This window comes from Giraffa tippelskirchi, chromosome 2 (assembly GCF_054371585.1).
Source record: "Giraffa tippelskirchi isolate mGirTip1 chromosome 2, T2T-mGirTip1v1.2.pri, whole genome shotgun sequence".
Lineage (NCBI taxonomy): Eukaryota > Metazoa > Chordata > Mammalia > Artiodactyla > Giraffidae > Giraffa > Giraffa tippelskirchi.
The window spans coordinates 35797512-35820008 of record NC_137276.1 but is presented as its reverse complement, the minus strand read 5'-3'; the positions used below and the strand labels follow the sequence as shown (position 1 = coordinate 35820008).

Sequence of the window (22497 nt, the reverse complement as noted above, 5' to 3'; positions counted from 1 at the left end):
CCAGAAGTGTTACTGCAATGTTCCCCAATGTGTTCAGAATAAAGCCAAGTTTCTTCACATGCCCTACAACACTCCACCTGATCTGGGTCCTCTTTACTTTCCCGGGTTGTATCACAGCTTCTCTCTCCTCATTTGATTTATTCTGGACATACAGGCCTTCCCCTAGTTCCCCAGAGACACCCACCTGTTTCCCAGCTCAGGAAGGCTGTTTTCTTCCAGCCCTCATATAGGTTGTTTTCTCTACCGGAGCTCTCCTCCTTCACTCTTGGTCTGCTTGGATGATTCAAGACCAGATATCCCATCACCAGGGAGATCTTTGCTGACCTCATCATCTCAGTTGAAATCAGTGTGCCCTGTCTAGTTTTCTTCAGAGCACTCAGTATAATTTGTGACTTGTCTATAGTTGTGTGTTTTCTTCAACATCTGCTTCCCTAACTAGACTGGAAAGTCCTTGAAGGTAGGGACTATCTCTTTTTGTTGTTGTTGTTCACTGTTGTATTCCCTAGCACCTGGTAGGCACTCAATAAATATTTGCAAAATTAGTGAATGAAAAGAATGCATTCACAGAAAATTCCCAGCACCGTCAGCTCTTTCTGGTTGTTTGTACATGACACAACACTATGAGAACACTTAGCAAAACTGTCACTTTGACCCTGTTTTGGCATTGTGGAACTAGCTATTGGTCCTTCTAAGTTGGCAACTGTTCCAGTGTGTGTTTATTCAAGCTGAATCGGCCTCTTTAATGACTCAGTGGGAACACCATCCAGCCAGTTAATGCAACCTCAATTCTCTCAATCTGAGTTCTTGCTAAACTGCAGGGAAATTCTCCTGGCCAAGAAAATACCTGAGATTTTGAGTTTGAACTAAAGTATCCTTAAGAGAGAAAATCAAATGAATTTTGAGTGATTGATTTTTGCCTATGAATAAAAGTCAGAGTTAAGTCATATATGGAATTACTATACCGTCACCTGACTGCCATCAGTTTTGCTTAGATGTTGCTGGGACCATATGAAAAACGGGTTATTTACTAAGAACGGACGAGTTCCTTTAAAATTCTGTAGCAATCATGCCTCTCTCTCTCTTTTTTCTTCTAGTCCATGGAAAGTGTTATCTCAGGCAGCTTTGTGCAGGAAGTTGGGTTTATCACTTCCTCACAGTTGCAGTTTGTCTAGGACTTAACTACATGCTATCAGATTACATCAAAATGTAGGCCTTTGTGTGTTTAACTCATCAAAGGAGTGGACCCTCAGGACTTGATATCACTTCACTGCATATGCAGCCATGTAGCAAAACAAAGCCTATCTAACAGGACAGAACTATTTCTGTTGTGTGGCAGCTCCCCTAGCTCAAGCTTGCAGAAATGGTTGAGTTTCAGGTGTCTGCAGGGTTTCACTTCTTGTTTTTATATTTATCTCTTTTTAGAATTGCAGTCATTTGCCTGGTTGTATGCAAGGAAGGAAAACCCAAAATATTACCTACCAGGGAGGACAAGATAGCTCCCAATCAACTGGAGGCAGCACTAACCTTACCGTCTGGATTTTCACTTGAGTTCTAAAATCGTGACCATCAGAGTCTGGGCTTTGGTGTGGGCCATGTGCGGAGTTTGAATCCTGTCTCCTCCACTTCCTGGTTGTGCATCCTGTGGCAAGTTATTTTACCTCTCTGAGCCTTGATTTTCCCATCTGAAAAGTGCAGATAATAATAGCCTTTTGGTATGGAATAAATGACCTGATTGAAATAATATGTGAAAAGTACTTGTGGGCTGTGTCCCCATAGGAAGGATGTGCCTATTTTAAAGCTGGAGGGGTATGCCATGACCTGCAGAACGGCCAGGGCTGGCAGAGCTGTCCCAGGCTGGCTGAAGTTTCTCAGGCTGCACTTCCACCTTTGGGGCCTCGTTGCTATTTTCTTCTCTGTGGAGTTCCCTCTTCTCTGCGGCGGGCTGGCTGCCAGATGCTGCCTCTATTGCCAGCCACAGGAAGCCAATGCAACTGTGAAGTAATGCTTCTGCCCCAGGGTTGGCTCCGCCCTGTTGACCAAGGTTTTTGAGATCTGCTCAGCCAACTCCTTTTAATGCCTTGCCTAAAAAGGTCTTCTCACCTGGCTCTGCTGTGCTGAGAAATGGCTGACTACCCCAAAGGCTTCAGACAAACAGCTTTCGGGGGATAGAAATGATGAAGTGAACTTCTTTTTCCCAGCTCAATGCTTCAGAAGTTTGGCGGTACCATTTTGCAGTCACTCTCCAATTTGATGCTCATTTACCAAAATCAGATGTCAAAGGAAGAGACAGGCCTTGATACTATAAAATCTCTCCAAGTCAGTGGAATATAATGAGGCACTGTTGAAATTATTTGCATCAAAGCAGTAAGCAAATTTTCACAGGTCTATGACCAGAAAGAAATTAAGTTATACCTAAAACTTCCCTGGTGGCTCAGACGGTAAAGTGTTTGCTTACAATGCAGGAGACCCGGGTTCGATCCCTGGATCGGGAAGATCCCCTGGAGAAGGAAATGGCAACCCACTCCAGTACTCTTGCCTGGAAAATCCCATGGACAAAGGAGCCTGGTAGGCTACAGTCCATGGGGCCGCAAAGAGTCGGACACGACTGAGCGACTTCACTTACTTTTCTTTTCTTTACACCTAAAACATGCTGTACTTGAAGAAAGTAAATGTTTTTCTTTTAACAAATCTGAAGCCATTTAAAATATGAAATTGAATCAACCCTAATGCTTTATTGCTGCTTTTATACTCTGGTTATTCCCAGATGGCTCCCTATCTTCATAGCTTCCTCCCTTTTGGCTCCTGAGTTGGCAAAATATGCCGTGAACCACGTTTTGCCTCAGTTGTTTAGAGGATCACTTCAGAGTTGCCAGGGTGGCTTGCTTTGGGTAGGTGTCAGAGGTTCCCATCCAGTGGATTTTGCCTCTGTGCCTGGCACCTTGGAGTGAGCTCTTTGGTTGTTTCTTTAGCTTTTGTCCCTGGATGCTGTCTCTCAGAACTCCTCTTAGTAGTCACAGGGCCAGTTCCACTTCATCTTCAAGCCCCCTACAGGAGACAGTTTCCCAGGCTGGATTCAGCATCTTGGGCTTCCCTTTATCCGGGAGGAGAGTTGGGACGTTTGGCTACAACCCTCTTAGGATAGTTGTGAATGCCAAATGGAGACCAGCCCCTTCTGTAGATTGATAAGATTAAAAATAAAAATTTTTCTAATTGCAAAAGCAGTAAATGCACACACACACACACCCTATAAACACAGAAATGTATGAAGTTTAAAAGTAAAGGCCCTTGTATCAACCTCCTAGTAATAATTCTTTATTATATACTATTCCAGATTTATTTCAGTGCATATCTAAAGTATTTTACTTAAAAAAAAAGAGACAGAGAATGGAATGCCTACGTATTCTTCAGATATTTGCATGTTTTCTTTAACAGTGTATCTTGGATAGATAGATTTAAATGTCAGTATACACAGATCTACCCCTTTATTTTATATGATTGTGGCTATTCTATAGTGGCATGTACAATAATTTCTTTACTCAATTTCTTACTAATGGACTTCTGACTATTTTAGTTTTTTTCAGCTTAGCAAACAGTGCAGTACTGAACGTCTTTGTGCAAACATCTATGTGTTCCTGTGTGTGAGTATTTCTGTAGAGTTTCTGAGTTAAAGGGCATGCAAATATTAAATTTGAATAAATGTCGATAAGTTTCATCCCATTGTACTAGTTTGCAGTTCTCTCAAAAGTTGAAGAAGTCTTGTTCCTCACTTATCAACTGTAGTGTTACCAAATTTTATAAATCTGATGGGCAAGAAAAGTCTTGTTTTCATTTGCGTTTCTTTAACTATTAGTAAAGTTGAACATCTTTTAAGGTATTTCCTAGCTATCTATATTTCCTCTTCTCTGAGTTTTCTGTTTGTATTCTTTTTTCAATTTCTTGTTGAGATGTCTTTCCCTTACTGACCTGTTCATCAGTTAGGTTGTTTTGGGCTATAATTAGAGGCTGTTTACTAAAGTGTAGCTGATGTTTATCATTTACTGTATTCCATAACACGATGTCTGAAGGCACCGTATTTCAGTGGCTTAGCAGTCTTGGGCACAGATTTTTCCTGCTATATTGTACTTAACTTGTCCTCTTGTGATTTGAAGATGGCTGCCATCATTCCTGTCATCACATTCTAGACAACTATCTCCAAAGCCCCCCAAAAGTTCCCTGCCCCAAATTTTCAAAATTCTTTGATCGTGGAGGAAGACTCTTCTTAGCAGCTTGTCTGCAGACATCTCCCCAGACACAGGGCACATTGGCCAGGATTGGGTCACTTGTCCCTTTCCAGGGATGAGATGCCCATGTGTCTGTTATTTTTAATGAGCTTTTTCCTCATTATTCATCATGTTGTCTTCTGAATTAGTTGAAGCAGGCAGATGCAACTTGATTAAAATACAACAATTCAAATTAGGGCAAATACTATATCTGAAATATAAGATTGTCCTTGACTTGGAAGGATGTATCTTTGAAGGCTCAGTGTATGACTTGAGTACGGACAGTCTAGCTCTTTAATACCTGGCCACTGTAGGTCAGCCATGTGTCACCAGTTCGGTTCCCAGGAACCTCATGACTTTCTCCTTTGGGCAGCCAGAGGTAGTAGAACTATATCTGATCTGTGTAGCCACAGTTAGTTCAGTTGTGACCTACTGGCAGAATTTCTGGACCTCCTCAGATGAAATGAAGGAGGCTGGTTTCTTCAGGTGGCTATAATAATACCTGCTTATTTATTTATTTTTAAAAATTTTATTGAAATGTAGTTGATTTGCAATGTTAGTTCTAGATGTTCAGCAAAGTGATTCAAATATACTTATATGTGTATGACGGAGAAGGCAATGGCACCCCACTCCAGTACTCGTGCCTGGAAAATCCCATGGACGAAGGAGTCTGGTAGGCTGCAGTCCATGGGGTCACTAAGAGTCGGACATGACTGAGCGACTTCACTTTCACTTTTCCCTTTCATGCACTGGAGAAGGAAATGGCAACCCATTCCAGTGTTCTTGCCTGGAGAATCCCAGGGACAGGGGAGCCTGGTGGGCTGCCGTCTATGGGGTCGCACAAAGTTGGACACGACTGAAGCGACTTAGCAGCAGCAGCAGCATATGTGTATGAACTCTTTTTCAGATCATTTCCTTTATAGATTATTACAACATACTGAGTATAGTTCCCTGTGCTATGCAGCAGGTCCTTGTTTGTTATCTATTTTATATATAGTAGTATGTATATTTTAACCCCAGACTCCTAATTTATTCCTCCTCACTTTTTCCTTTTGTAACTCTGTTTGTTTTCTATGTCTGTGAGTCTATTTCTATTTTGCAAATAAGTTCATTTGTATCATTTTTTTAGATTCCACATATAAATGAAATCATATGATATTTGTCTTTTTCTGTCTGACTTGCTTCACTTAGTATGACAGTCTGTAGGTCCATCCATGTTGTTGCAAATGGCATTATTTAATTCTTTTTTATGGCTGAGTAGTATTCCATTGTATATATTTTCTTCTTTATCCATTCATCTGATGATGACAGATGGACATTTAGATTGATTCCATATCTTGGCTATTGTAAATAGTGCTACAATGAACACTGGGGTACATGTATCTTTTCAAATTACAGTTTTCTCCAGATGTATGCCCAGGAGTGGGATCACTGGATCTTATAATATTGTTACCTACACTATTAAATGGATTTTGATTCCTGATGGAGCGAACCCTCTTTACCCATTTTGGTACAGTAATCTCCCCCCCTCTAGCAGTTACAATTTATTTTTGCTTTATTTATTGAGTCAGCGACCTCAGAGGAAAGAGATATCTGATCTTACTTAATGCCTTTTAAACTAGACAATTATCTTTATCAAACTAAGAGATCCCCTTAGTTTTGCCTTCTTTATTCTCAGAGCCTCAGTGGCATCTTTGGGGTACCAAGGCACTGGATTTTTATAAAGCTAAGGCTATCGAGGACTTCCCTGGTGGTCCAGTGGTTAAGACTCCATGCTTTCAATGTAGGGGGCATGTTGGATCCCTGGTTTTGGAATTAAGACCCTGTTTGCTGTGCAGTGTGCCCCCTCCAAAAAAAGCTATGGCTATAGAAGGTTGAGTTGCAGAATCATTTTGCTGATCTTCAGCATTTTCCCTTGATCTAATCCAACTTTCTCTAACTCAACAACCCCAAAATGAAAGTGCAAACAATTATCCCTTCTTCTTTCCTCCTTCCCCTATTCCTTACCTCATGACTAACACAGTACAGTACAGTATTACTGTATTACCATTACAGTAATTAGATATTACCATTACAGTAATATCTAAGCCAAGTGTTTGTTAAGCTAAACACTTTGGTTTTCAACCATAGGAAATCCAGGGCAACTATCATTTAAATTCATCTCTAATTCTTTTGTTTTGGATGCTATCACATATGTTAAATAAAACTTTTTCATTTCTAATTTCATGTTGCTAATATATATAAATGTAATTTATTTTTATATGTTGACTTCATATCCTGAGACTTAGTGTTCATTTTCCTAACTTTTTATTTTAAGATTCCTTAGACTTCCCTACAGATATGGTCATGCTCTCTGTGAACAGATAGTTTTGCTTCTTCCATGGAAAGGCTCCAGGAGGATGTAACCCCACAGGCAACCAGCTTGATGAGCAGATGCATAGTTTAAATTTTGAATCTGCTCATCCCTGGACTGGGATGTTTCAAGAAATGGAAAACTCCTCTGATCACAAGAAATGGTCTTTTCTAGCTCTTCGATTCTATGCTGTTTGATCTTTCTCTTCCCCCTAGTTGAGCCTGTCTTTCCTTACTTGATGAATTTGATTTGAAAACTAGTTCACTTAGAGTTTTAGTGTTTACCTTATTTCTAAAGCATTTTTCTTCTGGCTAATGGACACATCTGCCATTCCTAGGGCAGTAACCACTTTCCCTTTTCCATTTCTTCCTTTGGTTTCCTATGAAGCCATTGCAGTTATTTCCTCCATACCCACCAGCCAGATTGTCCACTGTCTCTTCCCTGATTTTTGCCAAGTGACTGTTCACCAGCAAGTGGTCTGGTGTCCTTTCCAAATGAGGGTCTGACACTTGTTTTGCTCCCACTTCCCAAAGCTTTAAATTTTCTTTATCAAGCAACTTCTTATGCTGGAAAACCACAGTCGGTCTCTACTGCTTCCTCACAGTCTCAGCATCTTCAAATTACTTGATAGTGCCTTTGATTCTTTATCTTAATGACTTGCACACTTGCTTTGTTTAAATATTTTATGCTCCAAATTTCATTTATTCTTTCAACTGATTCTTATGGTTTTTCTTTATCTCTCCTTTATCTGTTTGGAGCTTACTTCTTTTTTTTCTGATTACCTCCTTTCTTTGATAAAATAAAAGGACGAAATAATATCCAACCAGTAATATCCAGCATAATATCTTTAGACTTCCTTCATGGAAATATAGGTAGAAGATTCTTTAAATTCAGAACTTTTTATTTTTAACAGATTATGATGAAAGAATATAGTTTGTCATAGCTGTACAAAATATCAGGATGGAAACTGGCCCAAGAAAGGTTTGCTCTCAAGCACAGGGATAATCCTGGACTTTTATTAATTGTTCCTTTTCACTTTTCTTTCTGGTCTGCTTTTGCATTTCCTTGCCTCAAGCACTAGGTCATTTTCCTTGAGTCCTTTTTCTTTTTGTAAAACAGCATAAGTAAGTGGAAGGAAAACAGACTTTGGAGTATAAATAGACCTGAGTTTCAACACCACACTGCCCGTTACTAGTTGTGGGTCTGGATGAGTTATTTATCCTTTCTGAGCTTCAATTTTTTCTTCTAAGGATTGCCTTTGAAAACATAAACATATTCATAAGGCATCTAGCATAGTGTCTGGTCCATGAAAGATACTTAACACATGTAAAGGTAAAGGTATTATCTTTACACTTCTGGCTTTCTTCCTCCCTCACTCCTCCTGTAATCTCTTGCTAGTCATGATTAGACCTGGATGATCTCTACATTTACAGTCTTTGAAAGCAGTGTACCTCTTCTTTCTTCTTAATATTAGGTCAACAACATGATCTATCTGCCAAAAAACAGCTTGTGCAGTCTTAGCCCGAATTACAAGAGAATGCGTGTAAGTTAGATGTGTCCAGAGTCATCATGTTAGAGCCTAAAGTGGGTTTTAGAGACCAGGTGCTTCAACTCTTTTTTGTTTGTTTGTTTATTTTTTATTGAAGGATAATTGCTTTACAGACTTCTGTTGTTTTCTGTCAAACCTCAACATGAATCAGCCATAGGTATACATATATCCCCTCCCTTTTGAACCTCCCTCCCATCTCCCTCCCCATCCCACCCCTCTAGGTTTACATACAGCCCCTGTTTGAGTTTCCTGAGCCATACAGCATTGGCTCAGGATATTCCCATTGGCTATCTATTTTACATATGGTAATGTAAGTTTCTATGTTACTCTCTCCATACATCTCATCCTCTCCTCCCCTTTCCCATGTCCATAAGTCTGTTCTCTATGTCTGTTTCTCCACTGCTGCCCTGTAAATAAATTCTTCAGTACCATTTTTCTAGATTCCAAATATATGCATTAGAATACGATATTTATCTTTCTCTTTCTGACGTAATTCACTCTGTATAATAGGTTCTAGGTTCATCCACCTTATTAGGACTGATTCCATTGTGTATATCTACCACAACTTCTTTATCCAGTCATCTGTTGATGGACATCTAGGTTGTTTCCATGTTCTACTGCTGCTGCTGCTAAGTCACTTCAGTCATGTCCGACTCTGTGCGATCCCATAGACAGCAGCCCACCAGGCTCCCTCATCCCTGGGATTCTCCAGGCAAGAACACTGGAGTGGGTTGCCATTTCCTTCTCCAATGCATGAAAGTGAAAAGTGAAAGTGAAGTCGCTCAGTCGTGTCTGACTCTTAGCGACTCCATGGACTGTAGCCTTCCATGTTCTAGCTATTGTAAATAGTGCTGCGATGAACAACGGGACACATGTGTCTTCTTCAGTTTTGGTTTCCTCAGGGTATATGTCTAGGAGTGGGATTGCTGGGTCATATGGTGGTTTTATTCCTAGTTTTTTAAGGAACTAAGAATAAACTCTTCTTGCTTAACAGATAACTAAGTGATACAGCAGCTTCCCAGTTGGCTCAGTGGTAAAGAATCTGCCTACCAATGCAGCAGACTCAGATTCGATCCCTGAGTTGGAAAGATCCCATGGAGAAGGAAATGGCAACCCACTCCAGTGTTCTTACCTGGAGAGTCCTGTGGACAGAGGAGCCTGGTGGGTTATAGTCCATGGGGTGGCAAAGAGTTGGACAAAACTTAGGGATCTATCATGCAGCATGCATGCATAAGTGATATAGCATAGATAAGCTATTTGTCTAAAGCCCATAATAGAGAATACATGAATACTGAGAATTCCTCACTTCAGAAAATGAATTTTAAAAAAAATTGAGGCAAGATTCACATAACATAATCATTTAAAAGTTTACAAATCAGTAGCAGTTAGTACCACAACTTTTATCTAGTTCCAAAACATTTCCATCACCCCATATTCATTAAGCAACCACTTCCCATCTTCCCTCACTCTAGCCTCTGGAAACCACTAATCTGCTTTCTGCCTCTGTGGATTTGTCTATTCTGGATATTTCATATAAATGAAATAGTACACTACATGACTTTTGGTGTCTGACTTCTTTCACTTAGCATATTTTCTGAGCTGAAAAAGTTCATGCTCATTGTTCAGAAATTCAAACCTATAGGAAAGTATAGTGAAGAAAATAAAATATATTCTGTAATCCCACCATCATTGGTGAAACTGCTAACAATATGACGACAGTTGCTGTTCCCATTGTCTCCTGCATAAATAGGTTTACACTATTCACACCTTTTACTTGAATTTGGTTTTCCACTTTATGCTGTATATGAAACAGCTTCCTGTGTTGACATATAGAGAGCTCTTAGTTTTCTTTTATGGATTGTATGGTGTTTCATTATATGGTTTTAGCCCAGGTTTTTTAACAAAGCCTGCTGATGAACATCCTCCCTTGTACTCTCTCCCACTCAATTCTTTGATAAGTAAAACAGTTTATATCCTAAGCTGCTGCATGTGTATTACTTTGAAATCCCAATTTTGGAGAAAAATAAATAGGAAAGGCTTTTGTTTCCCTGGAATCTGCTTGGATACACTGGTAAATGGGTGCATCAGTAAGAGTTTGATAAACTTTGAGGTTGCTTCTAATTTCAGATTCTTTGGTTCTTGGTATTTATACCCAAATCATGGTAATTGTACAGACAGAGAAACTAAGTCTAGAACTAGGAGTTAGGAGGCCTGGGTTTAGCCCTCCTTTTACTAAGGATTAGCTCTGGGACTCTGAAAGTTACTTACCTATTCAGACTTAAGTGTCCTCATCTGTGAAACAAGTTGAACAAACTAGTTAGTCACTAGTTAGTTCTACTTAGTCACTAGAACCAGTTAATGAATTAATGTGGTGGATTCTAGTTGAGGTCACTGCCCAGTTTACAATGATTCCCCTTCTGCAAGAACAACTCTGCTTCATGAGGGTAGGCCTCTAGCAACCTTGTGTTGTGTTATGAGACCCTCCCTCCCTCAGTCATGTCTATTAGTGGAAGCCATTTATCATAAGTCAATCCAATCAAAATTCTTTAGGTTTTTTGAATCTGAACCACATAAATGTGGGCAGTTCCTCTCTTGTGGTGAGGGAATGTGAGAAGTGAAACTTGGTAGCCATTGGTAACCATATATTGTTAGTGTATCAATGCTCTAATGTGGCGAATGAAGGGGTGGGACTCTTGTGCTATGAGTTCATGTGGGCGTAATCACATAAAAACAGAGCTACCTTTAAATGCAGTGTGGTTTCCTGGATTATATCCTAGAACAGAAAGAGGACAGTGGAAAAACAGGTAATCCAAGTAAATAGCGGTTAACAGTATTGTACCAATGTTAATATTTTAGTTTTAACAAAGATGTCCTAGCTATGTAAGATGTTAACATTAAGGGAAGCTGGTGAACTCTCTAAACTCTGTAACTATTTTTGTAATATCAACATCGTGTGTTTCCTGATATCATGTGATGAGAAGGGCACAGCATCACTTCTGTGTTGTTCTTTTAAAAAGTGCATACAGTCATCCCTTGGTATCTGCTTGAGATTGGTTCTGGAATCTTCCATAGTCATAAAAATCCTTGAATGCTTAAGTCCCTTATATAAAATGATGTGATATTTGCATAGTACCTACAACATCCTCCTCTATTCTATAAATCATCTCTAGATTACTTATAATATGTAATACAATTTAAACAACTGCTGGTGTATGGCAAAGTTACTTTTCAGAACTTTCTGGATTTTTTTCAAATATTTTTGATCCATAATTAATTGAATCCATGGTTACAGAACCTGAGGGTAAAGAGAGCTGATGGTACCTACATTTAGCCAGGGGGAAGCATCACTGAGAGACAGTCTATGAGTAACTAGAAAGTGCCCTTCAAAAATATCAAGGTCATGAAGGACAAGAAAGATCAAGGAACTCTCCTAGACTGGAGAAAATTAGAAGACGTGAAAAATAAATATAATGTATGATCCTGGAGTCCATCCTGGATCTAGAAAAGATCATTAGTGAGGTATTGGAAACCTTTGTATAAGATCTGTAGATTTGCTAATATTGTATTAATATTAATTTGGTTTGGTTTTGATCATTGTTCTGTGATCATAAACAATATTAACATTAGGGGAAGCTATGAGAGCACTGTACAGGAATTCTTTGTATTATTTTTGCAACTTTTTTAAAGTCTAAAATTATTTCAAAATTTAAAAGCTTATTAAAAGGTAACAACATCAAAATGGTGTAGGCGCTAAACACCCATCCCTCCACAGAAGCAAAAACATTTAGAAACTAAAAACCAACCTTTTCAGAACTCTGGAAAATAGTAAAAAAAAATTTAGAGCAACCAAGTAAATGCTGAATCAAGAGAAATTTAACTTAAAAGTGGTAGAAAACTTTTGTGGCATTTTTACTTGCCCTTGCCTCACTCCCTCCCTCATGGGGTGGCAGTCTTGAAGATAGCAACCTGAGTTTCCAGTGGGAGCCTTGGCCCTGGTTCTGAAGAAGGCAGAGCAGACCTTACTCAAATCATTATGTTTAATGTGTTCTAACTTGTCTGGAGGCTACCTGAAGGACCAACACAAGGTACATCTGTTTCACCAAACTCAGAACTTACTCGGGGCGGAAAGGTGGTGGATGTTGCTTATAACAATGTATGGTGAACAAAAACCCCTCAGTTACCCAGACGAAAGATTATGATTGAGGCATACAATAGATTGCCTAAAGCCTGGGAGAAAAAGCTGAGGAGAGACTTATTGTGGGAAATTAGGACATTCAAAGAAGCCCATATCCGCTGAGAAATTTAGAAGGCCACACATATGTACAAGGCAGGGCACATCCTCAGCAAAGACCTGGAAAACCCTCAGCTTTCACTTCTGGGTATCTTTAGGCTCAGTGCAAGTAGCAAGTGAAAGCTATGGCAAAGTTGTTTGAAGCCTGACTAAGTATTAAAATATTGCCCCTACACAGTCAATCTACAAAGAAGGGGAGAGGTGTTTATTTTTTGTTTGTTTGTTTTAGCTCCTGGAATCAAGGAAATCTCTTCAAGGCACTAACTGAACATGGCCAAAGGAACTGAGACTTCAGTAACTATACACAACAAGAAATATGGTCTCTACAAAAATAGTTTGAAAAGTCAGTAAATATATGGACAACGGCAGCCTTCAGCAATCAGAACAGCAAACCCTGGAGAAGAAAGAATATATGATTTCTAAATTTATAAAATTTAAATGTACAATTGTCAACAAAAATCACAAATTATAAAGATACAAGAAAATCTGGCCCATTCAAAGGATAAAAATAAATTGACAGAAACTATCCATGAAGAAGACCAGACATAGGAGTTCCTAGACAAAGACTTTAAATTGACAGTCTTAAATATGTTCAGAGCTAAAGGAAATCATGCACAAAGAATTAAAAGAAACCAGGAAAATGATATACAAACACAATGAAAATACCAATAGATAGAAACTGTAAAAAGCAATGGACTAGAGATTCTGGACCTGAAAAGTACAATAACTAAAATGAAAAATTCCCTAGAGGATTCAATAGAAGATTTGAGCAGAGAGAAGAAAGAAACATGAACTTAAAGATAAGACAACTAAAATTATCCCTACTGAGGAATAGAAAGAAAAAAAGAGAAAAGTGAACAGAGCCTAAGGTGTTTGTGGGTAAAATCAAGCCAACCAACATAAGCATTTTGAGAGTCCCAGAAGGAGATGAGAGAAAGAGGGCAGAGATATTACTTAAAGAAATAATGACCACAAACTTTCCAAATTTGATGACTCTACCCATCCAAGAATCTCAACTAAGTCCAAGTATGATAAACCCAAAGAAGTCCATACCAAAATACACTACAATCACACTTCAAAAGACAAAGACAGAGAATTTGGAAGCAGTAAGAGAAAAGAAACTCATTATGTTTAAGGGGTCTCGATAAGATTAATAGCCAAATATCTCAGACAGAGGCAATAGGAGGCAATATTTGAAGTGCTGTGGGAAAAAAACCTGTCAATCAAGAATTCTGTGTCTGGCAAAACTACTCCTCAAGGTTAGAGGAGAAATTAAGATGTTCTGGAAAACAAAAGCTAGGGGAATTTGTTAACAGAACACCTGCCTTACATGAAATGTTAAAAGGAGTCCTCAGGTCCACCTTGAAGCCCTTCCAAGAAATGAAGATCTTCAGTAAAGGTAACTACACAGGTAAATACAAAAGTCAATATTATTGTATGTTTTAACTTCTAACCCTGCTTTTAGTTTCATACTTAAGATAAATGCAAAAAAAAAAAATTTTTGTAAATCTATGTTGGTGCATGAAGTGAAAAATTCAAAATATATAATGATGTGATTGAAAACTATCATTTTGGGTGGAAATGGTATGTGTGAACATACATGTGTGTGTTAGTAAACAGATTATACACACTTATACATGCATGCAGCTGTATGGACATAGAACATCTCTGAAAGGGTATGCAAGGTAACTTTAAGTTGTTTCTTTAATAATTTTGAGGGCTGAGTGGTAATGCTCCCAGCAGCTAATTCTTGTTCTTTGTTTCAAATCTGCTGCCTTTTTCATTTGTCTACTTCCAGAAAGGTGCTGGCACTTATCCAGTTGATTATGTCAGAAAGGTGGGAATTAGGTTTGTTTCTTCTCTTTTCCTCACCCCCCTCCATTAAATCTACCTTTAAATCCTGTTAATTTTATTTCTAAAATATATCTCAACTTTACCTACTTTTATTGCAGAAGATGTTGAATATCCCCCAGTGCTTGTTGTTCCTTTCATCCTTGGTCATAGAACACTTGATTTTCAGATGGGCTGTAGTCTCTAGAATAACAATTTTATTTCTAGTACCCCTTGCAACCAGATGGGGCCATGTGACTAAGTTCTATGTTGAGTTGTAACTAAAAGTGTCATGTCATTTTTAGATATGATCTTAAAGGGAGGGGACATGCAATTTTTCCTCTCTTTTTCATTTATGTTGGGTGGAATGATAGCAATATGGCTGGAATTAGAGTGACTGTCTTGAATCAGGATATGAAAATCATGTTGAGAAGCAAGGTAGAAGGAATCTGGTCTTTGTTAATTGTGGAGCCACCAATCTAATTCTAAGCTAACTATGTACAGTATTCAATTATGTGAGAGAGAAATAAATATCTATGTGTCCTTGTTACTGTAATTTGGAGTTTTCTGTCACAGATCCTCCTAATCCCATCTGATAAAATGTCTATATACCAAGCTTCAACCCCTTAGTCCAAGCCCAGCCTATCTTACCTGAGCTACTGCAACATCATCCCAATTGTCCCCACTACATCCAATCTTAACCTTCCTCTCTATTCAGTTCTACACACTCCAACCAGAGTATCCTTTTAACCATACTTACAAGATCAAATCACTCTGTTTCTAACCTTTTAGTGAAATTGCATTAGTTTTTATTTTTAAATTTATTTTTATTTAAAAAAATTTATTGAAGTATAGTTGATTTACAATGTTGTATTAATTTCAGGTGTACAACAAAGTGAATCAATTATACATATACATATATGTATTTTTTTTAGATTATTTTCCCATATATGCCATTACAGAGTACTGAGTAGATTTCCCTGTGTGATACAGTAGGTCCTTATTAGTTATCTATTTTATATATAGTAGTGTGTGTATGTCAATCCCAACCTTCCAATTTATCCCTCTCCACCTTACTCCTTGGTAACCATAAGTTTGTTTTCTACATCTGTGACTCTACTTCTGTTTTGTAAATAAGTTCATTTGTACCTCTCCTTTTTTTTTTTTTAATTAGATTCCACATATAAGTGATCTGTTAGTTTTAGAATAAGTTCAAAATTCCCAACACAGGCTATTCAGTCTTTCATTATCTGACCCCTGAAACTTCAGCTTATCTCTTGCTACTTCCCTCACTCATTTTCTGGCCTTCAATCACATTGAAGTCTCAAATATCCTATGCCCTCTTACTATTGTTCTATTTATCACAAATCATTTTTCCTCAGTACTTACTGCCTAGCTAATTCCTATTAAACTTCCAGGAAGTTACACTTCCTCAGGAATTGTAGTGAAGGGCCATTACTGTGCTTCCTCATGGCCCTTGTAGATTTTTTTTTAAATATTCTTTACTTCCACTTCTTAATTATTTGTGTAAATACTCATTTAATGTTTCAGATGCTCTATAGGCCTAATGTACCTACACGTGCATTCAATGGCGCACGTAGAATTTTTGGCTTTGACTTTAAAGAAAAACCAATTAAACTTGAAAAACTTTTAGTCAGTGCACCCTCTTTTTAGTTTGTCACAGGTCCTTCCAATTCATGCCATTTCACAAACTTATGTCGCTCTCCTGTGTCCTCTAGGTCTTTGTTTCTTTTATCTGTCTCCTCCACTAAACTAGAAAGTCCATTAGGGTAAGGATGGAGCTTGTCTTCCATATCACTGTATGTTTTCTGCCTTAATATGCTTGGGACATATCAATAAATCCTTGTCAAATAAAAGAAGACCATGAATGAACTGTCCTTGTCATAATTAAGTTTTTTTATTCCTTTGGCTTTATTTTCAATATAAGATCCTATATAGAGATAAGAGTGGAGGCATCCACACTTGGTAAATAGTTCAAAATAAATTTTGAACGAACTTAGCATAAGATTCTGAACTTTAAAGCTAACTTTCACCCTTTAAAAAAAACTAATGGAGAAAATAGAAAGTAAAAATCATATGTTTATACTTTTGTAAGTTTCAGAAAGTTTACAAAAACATTCTATCTGCGTCACCTATTTCTTGGGAAGGCAACTCTCTATCTTTGCAATTTTTATTAAATCTAAAATTATCCCCAAAGAAACAGTTTATTTTAAAAAGAGGGGAAGGAGAGGGGAGCCTCCTTCTCATGGATTTCCAAGTTTAATTATGAATGGTCTTAACTTTATTTTGAACCAAATGATCCTTGCTTCCCTGTTGCCTTTTCATCACATTCTTAACACCATTACATCAACATCTTTGCTAAAGTTTATTGAAAGGCACCACTTTTGGAGAGTGTGCTCATATGGGGCCATTATGTAGAGCTGTGTAAGTCGTTCACTGTACACAGGCACCTAGACCAGGGCCAAGAGACTGTAACCCACCCTCTGTTCCCTTCTAAGCTGCCGTGCACCCTGGTGTAGGTCTCCCTCATCCTAGAGGAAGAAGGTTCCCTATGTGCCAGTAGCAGACCTGTGCCCTTTGGGGAGCAAGTGCTTCTGTTTGCAACCCCTAGCCTTGATCCTTGCCAGAAAAGAGAAGCTTTAAGAGACAATGAAACTAACACCAAGAAAGAGGCCAAAGCTAGTGATGGAGAGAGAGGGACTCTGTGGCATCCAGTCCTGTTTCCTCTTTTAAAAAATTTTTTATTTATTTGGCTGTGCCAGATCTTATTGAAGCATGCCAGATCTTCAGTCTTCATTGCAGCATGCAAACCCTTAGTTGTGCATGTGGGATCCAGTTCCCTGGCCAGCGATCAAACCTAGGCCCCCTGAATTGGGAGCATGGATTTTAACCACTGGACCACCAGGGAAGTCTGTGTTTCCTCTTTTCTTAATCAGGAGACCATACCCTTGCTTCCCTAAGATGTGGTAGTTCAACCCTAACCCTTTTTAAAAAAATTAAATTCTTCCTGTTAGCTTTAACTAGTTTGATTGACTTTTCCTTTCTTGCAGGCTATCTTCAACCTCTCCTAGTTCTAATGTACAGTACAATAACCATGGGATCAGCTGGGACAGATAGCTACAGTGGTATTCAGTTTCAGAACCAGCTATGGTGAGGGGCAAGGGGACACATTTATAGCATTTTATTATTTCCATGGTGTAAATACTGCAACCATGGCTGATTTCAGGCTCCCAATGTGATGTCATTGGTAGCTTGACAGAGTTGGGAAGAATCACACAGTTGGCTGTTATAAGTGTGTAGGTCCAGAACACTGCTGGACAACTTCCATTAGGTCCAGCTTTGTCCACTGACGAGTATGTAAACAGTGACTGTTAGTCACTAACTGGTAAGCCCACAGGCTAAAATATGGCCTCAGATGTACTCTGTTTAGTCTAAAAGTGTTTAAAATATTTTGGTTAGTTTTAAGTGTTTAAATATTATGATATTGTACTTAAAAACACATATTCCCACCTTTTCATGAAAAATGGGAATATATTGTAATATTGGGCCTGGTGCTTAGAAAAGTTCAATGATACATCCAAGGTGGCATAGAGATTATCCAAAGTAACACAAAAGTGTCGGAACCACAAAAAGAACTCAGGTATTCTGATTCCAAACCAAAGCTTGTCCACTTCTTCAAGTTGCCTTCTCATGTCCTTGTCCATCATCATCTTTGCTACCATTTGCTTGCTTGGCATTTTCTCTGGAACTGGTGTTTCCCATTTACAAAGTGTAATGTGACCAAAGTTTGTTAAGGTCATATGTATGGGCTCATAAGCAAGTGAATCATGACAGAGATTCTGTGCATTGACCAACTGTCTTCCCTGTTCACTTTTACTTTTTAGAATACTGATTGCTTTTTTGTAAAGAGAATTCAGGTTCATTTCCAGAATGAAAGAGGAGGTAGAGGAAGGAGATGGAGATAGCAAAGAACAGGGTAAAAGTAAAAAATTACTTGCAAACCTGACATTAACCCTTGTTATAAAAGGATATTACTTCAGACGTCCTATGTACAGGTCGAGAAAAAGACTGCTAGCTAGGAATGGGATCATTCCTGATGTGCTATTTTTAGAGAACAATATTAAGTCCAATCCTATTTCAATTTGACAAAAGAAAAATAAATTAAACTGAAGGAATTGCTGAACTTTAAATGAATGTTTATCACAAGGAACATTAGCTTTTTAAAGATACTCCTAAAAAAATAAAAAAAATAAATAAAGATACTCCTAAGATTAAAATGAGCTTTAAGAGTTTTGCGTCATTATGGGTTTTTTTGTTGTTGTTTTTTTCACTTTCATGTTGCACTTTTTGAGAGCATCTTTGGTGTACTCCCAGAAGAACTGAGGACATTAGTACAGGAAAAATTCTTCTATCTCCCCTTCCCCCCTGCTGAATTTAGTTAATTCATTTTATTTTTTAGTGGTTAAGGTTTTTAGTATTTATATTGTTTTGTAACCATAATTTCCACAGTTGTTTAATCTTTGTTCTGTGTGTAAGTGAATTCAGTGATCTGTACCAGTCTTGGATCATATCTTTTCCATCCTTGAGTTCTTTATTTTAATTCCTCTCTAGCTTGTATGTATTTCATCACCAAGTCGCCTCCCTACCACTGTCGCTATCTACCAAGAAGACTGTATAGTAGCTCTTTAGTGTTTGTAGTCTTGAGAATGCCTTTCTGTTACCTTGAAAAATAGCCTGGCTTGATATAAAATTTTTGAGTCACGCTTTCTCTTTCTCGTAATTTAGTAGACATTGCTCCCTTGTCTTTTGACATAAGGTCTTTTGCCATGGTTTCTCTATTTATCTCCTTTGATTTGAGTCATCATTGGAAATTTTTTTTCAAAAAGGATTTATGGGTATTATTTTCCCTGAACTTATTTTAACATTTGAGATGTTAACTTGTTCCCTTTATTGGTGCATTACAATTTATCTTTATAGGCATGTTCCAGTAATTCTTGCGTGAAATAAAACCAGGGAAGGTTTGAAGCCTGTTTGGCTTATGGAAACAAAACAAAAGTCTTACAAATGACTTGTTTTTCTTGCTTACTTTCCTTAAGAATTGTTTATCCTTAAAGTTCAGTTCTCAGTATTGTTTGTACTATATGGTTTTTTCCCCTTGTAACTTGTGTGTTCCTTTAATATGCAGATTTAATTTTTCCTTCATTTAGAGGAAATTTTTTTTCTTTGAGAACTTGAAACAATATGTCTGTGTGATTTGTTAGGTTTACTACTTCAGGGACATCTGTTATCTTTAATTTGGACAGTTTTATCTGTCTTGCATTTCTTTTATCTTCTTTCTATTTACTTTAGTGTCTTTGAATTATTAACCATACTTATTAAGAAGCAAAACTGAAGCCTATTTATTGCACTAATGATTCAATTTTCAGCAAATGCCTGTTATTTCCCCTACGGTTTATATTTACTTAATAGTCCTTCAGTAGTATTATTTTAGCCTTTGATTTGTTTCCTTAACCTCCACCTCCCTTTTAATCTCATTATCTTTTTTTTTTATGATCTTGTCATTGAGCTCTTTTCCTCATTTCTTTGTTGCAACATATTTGCATAGCTGCCATATTGTTTCTGAAAATCTTGCTCATGTTTAATATGTGGAGCTATTTCTAGATCTTCCATTTGCTTGAATATAGTTGGGTGAATTCTTCTTTCTTCTTCAATCTATTGTTCTATCCTAGGTTTTGTGCTCTATCTACTTTTAACTAGCTTGAAGGTGTGAGGGGAAGGAAATGGATTGTTCATCTGAGCTGCTCCCAGGGAAGTTCCATCCCTGGAAAAAACTTCTAGGTTTAGAGTCAGACAATCTCATCAGTAGTACCAAGCATGGGTAACCAAACCAGCAAGCCCATCAGATGTCACAGGAGTCCCTCACAGTCATGGATAACTGTATGGTAAGCAATACTTTATTGAGCATTTGCTCTGTGCCGGACATTGAAAGAAGAAAATAGCTTCCTTTATTATGTGTTTATGAGGCCATGCCTGTGCCAAGTGCATTATATATTATTTGCTCAGTACAACATTATGAAATACCTTTACAGCCCTTCCCACTTTCTTTCTTTGGCCGTACCACTCAGCATATAGGACCTTAGTTCCCCAACCAGGGATCAAACCTGTGCCCCCTGCAGTGGAAGTGTACAGTCTTAACCACTGGGCTGCCAGGGAAGTCCCCAGCCCCCATTTTTTGAATGAAGGAGCAGAGAAAAGTTATATAATTTGCCAAAAGTCACAAAGCTAATATGAAAGAGTTGAACTTTGAAACTTGTGTCTAAATTATGAATGCTAGTATGAAAGATTTTGTTTTGTTTTGTTTTTTTGAAAAAGCTATTTTTATCAGGACATTTATGTAATATTGGAGAATACTTTTGGAACTTCAGTCCACCATGATTTCCGTATAACGTATTAAAAGCTTAGGATTTTTCTTTTCCAAAAATAATTCTGACTTATAAATGAAATATGATCTAGACTTGCTTCAAAAATAATCTGGGGGACACTGGGTGAGGGAACAGATGAAACAAGATTGACCATGGGTCAATAATTGAACCAGGGACTTGAAGCATGGAGGCTCATTGTACCAAATTCTAAAATGACTGCCCAGTTAGTGGCTTTTCATCATAAAAGCTCTTGAAAAGTTAAGCCACTTTTTGGGCAATGACTCTTTTTCTTTTGGTATAATGACTTGTCATTCCAACATACTCTAAATAAATACACCATGTTGTTGTTTAGTCCTAGAGTTGTGTCCGACTCTTTTGAGACCCCATGGACTTGTAACCCGCCAGGTTCCTCTGTCCATGGGATTTCCCAGGCAAGAATACTGGAAAAGGTTGCCATTTCCTTCTCCAGGGGATCTTCCTGACCCAGAGATCGAGGCTGCATCTCCTGCATTGACAGGTGGATTCTTTACCACTGCACCACCTGGGAAGCCCAAATACACCATAAGAAGTGCTTTTTCAACATTATGGTTTTGGGCACAGACACACTCACCAATTTACTCAATAACATTTTCTCGTCAAAGAACATCATATGAAATAAATTTGAATTGCCTGCCATGTTTGGATGAACCAAAACCAAGTAGAATGTTATTGGTTTCCAATGACCTACTATATTATGTGACTAAAAGCTATTCACAGGGGTGATTTAAAATAAGTAACAGCAGGTCAGTGGGGAAGATCTGTCCCTTTTTTGGATGAAGGCCTGTTAACAATGGTATTGGACATCTATGAATGATGATATGAGCTTTGGGACTTGGCTATCTCCTACACATGGATCAAGATTACTCTAAGATTAGAAGATTTGGCTGGTTTTGCACCTCATGACCCATCTGTACAGACATATTTCTTATTCAGTGGCTTTGGCTTTCAGATAACGTCATGTGGCAAAATGATTCAGAGTATTTTTCTGGGAGTTGGACAGATTTGAATTTAAATGCTGGCTCCGTTACTCATTATCTGGGTGATGGATTGTCTCTAAATCCCAGTTTCTTCATCTGGAAGAAATTGGAGCAATTATACCTGTCCTTGACTTTCCAGGTGGCGCTAGTGGTTAAGAACCTGCCTGCAATGCAGGTAGATGTAAGGGATGCTGGTTTGATCCCTGGAGCAGGAAGATCTGCTGGAGGAGGACACAACAACCCACTCCAGTATTGTTGTCTAGAGGATCCCATGGACAGAAGAGCCTGGTAGGCTGCAGCCCATGGGATCGCACAAAGTTGGACATGACTGAAGCAATTTAGCGCTTGGCTTCCCAGGTGGCGCACTGATAAAAAACCCGCCTGCTAATGCAGGTGACTCAGGAGACAGGGGTTTGATTCTTGGGTTGGGAAGATCCCCTGGAGTAGGAATTGGCAACCTACTCCAGTATTCTTGCCTGGGAAATCCCATGAACAGAGGAGCCTGGTGGGCTACAGTCCATGGGGTCGCAAAGTGTCAGACACGACTGAGCACTCCTGCATGCACTATACTTGTCGTTAAGGATTGTTGGAAACAGTAAATGAGATCATATCTTTAATGCTATTAGCACAGTGGCAGGCTATTATTACTGTGCTGTTTTAAAAAGATGTGGCAGTTCAGAATGACTAAATCTTTGGCTTATGTCCATTTGACATGACCTAGGCTGAACTGTCATTTGTGTCACTTCAGTGTGTCAC

At 38.3% G+C, this 22497-nt stretch overlaps 1 protein-coding gene and 1 long non-coding RNA gene across 9 annotated transcripts in view; one reads left to right on the top strand and one right to left on the bottom strand.

Annotated features, from left to right (window-relative positions):
* EXOC6 (exocyst complex component 6) overlaps nt 1-22497 on the top strand; it is a 313607-nt gene that overhangs the window by 54277 nt on the left and 236833 nt on the right. For 4 of the 7 annotated variants that reach the window (XM_081554128.1, XM_081554103.1, XM_081554095.1 and 1 more), the window contains exon 2: nt 12682-13863. The exons of 2 other annotated variants lie outside the window; for them this stretch is intronic. Coding sequence is in view for 3 of the 5 variants with exons in the window: in XM_081554103.1 (XP_081410229.1) it covers nt 13788-13863 (76 nt within the window). In the remaining 2 variants the exon portion in view is untranslated. Of the gene's footprint in view, nt 1-10882; nt 10966-12681; nt 13864-22497 lie in introns of those variants that run through there. One more of the 7 variants, XM_081554114.1, reaches the window with a different exon arrangement.
* Nucleotides 1-22497, bottom strand: part of LOC145531536 (uncharacterized) — a 75674-nt gene that overhangs the window by 23526 nt on the left and 29651 nt on the right. The window lies entirely within an intron of this gene.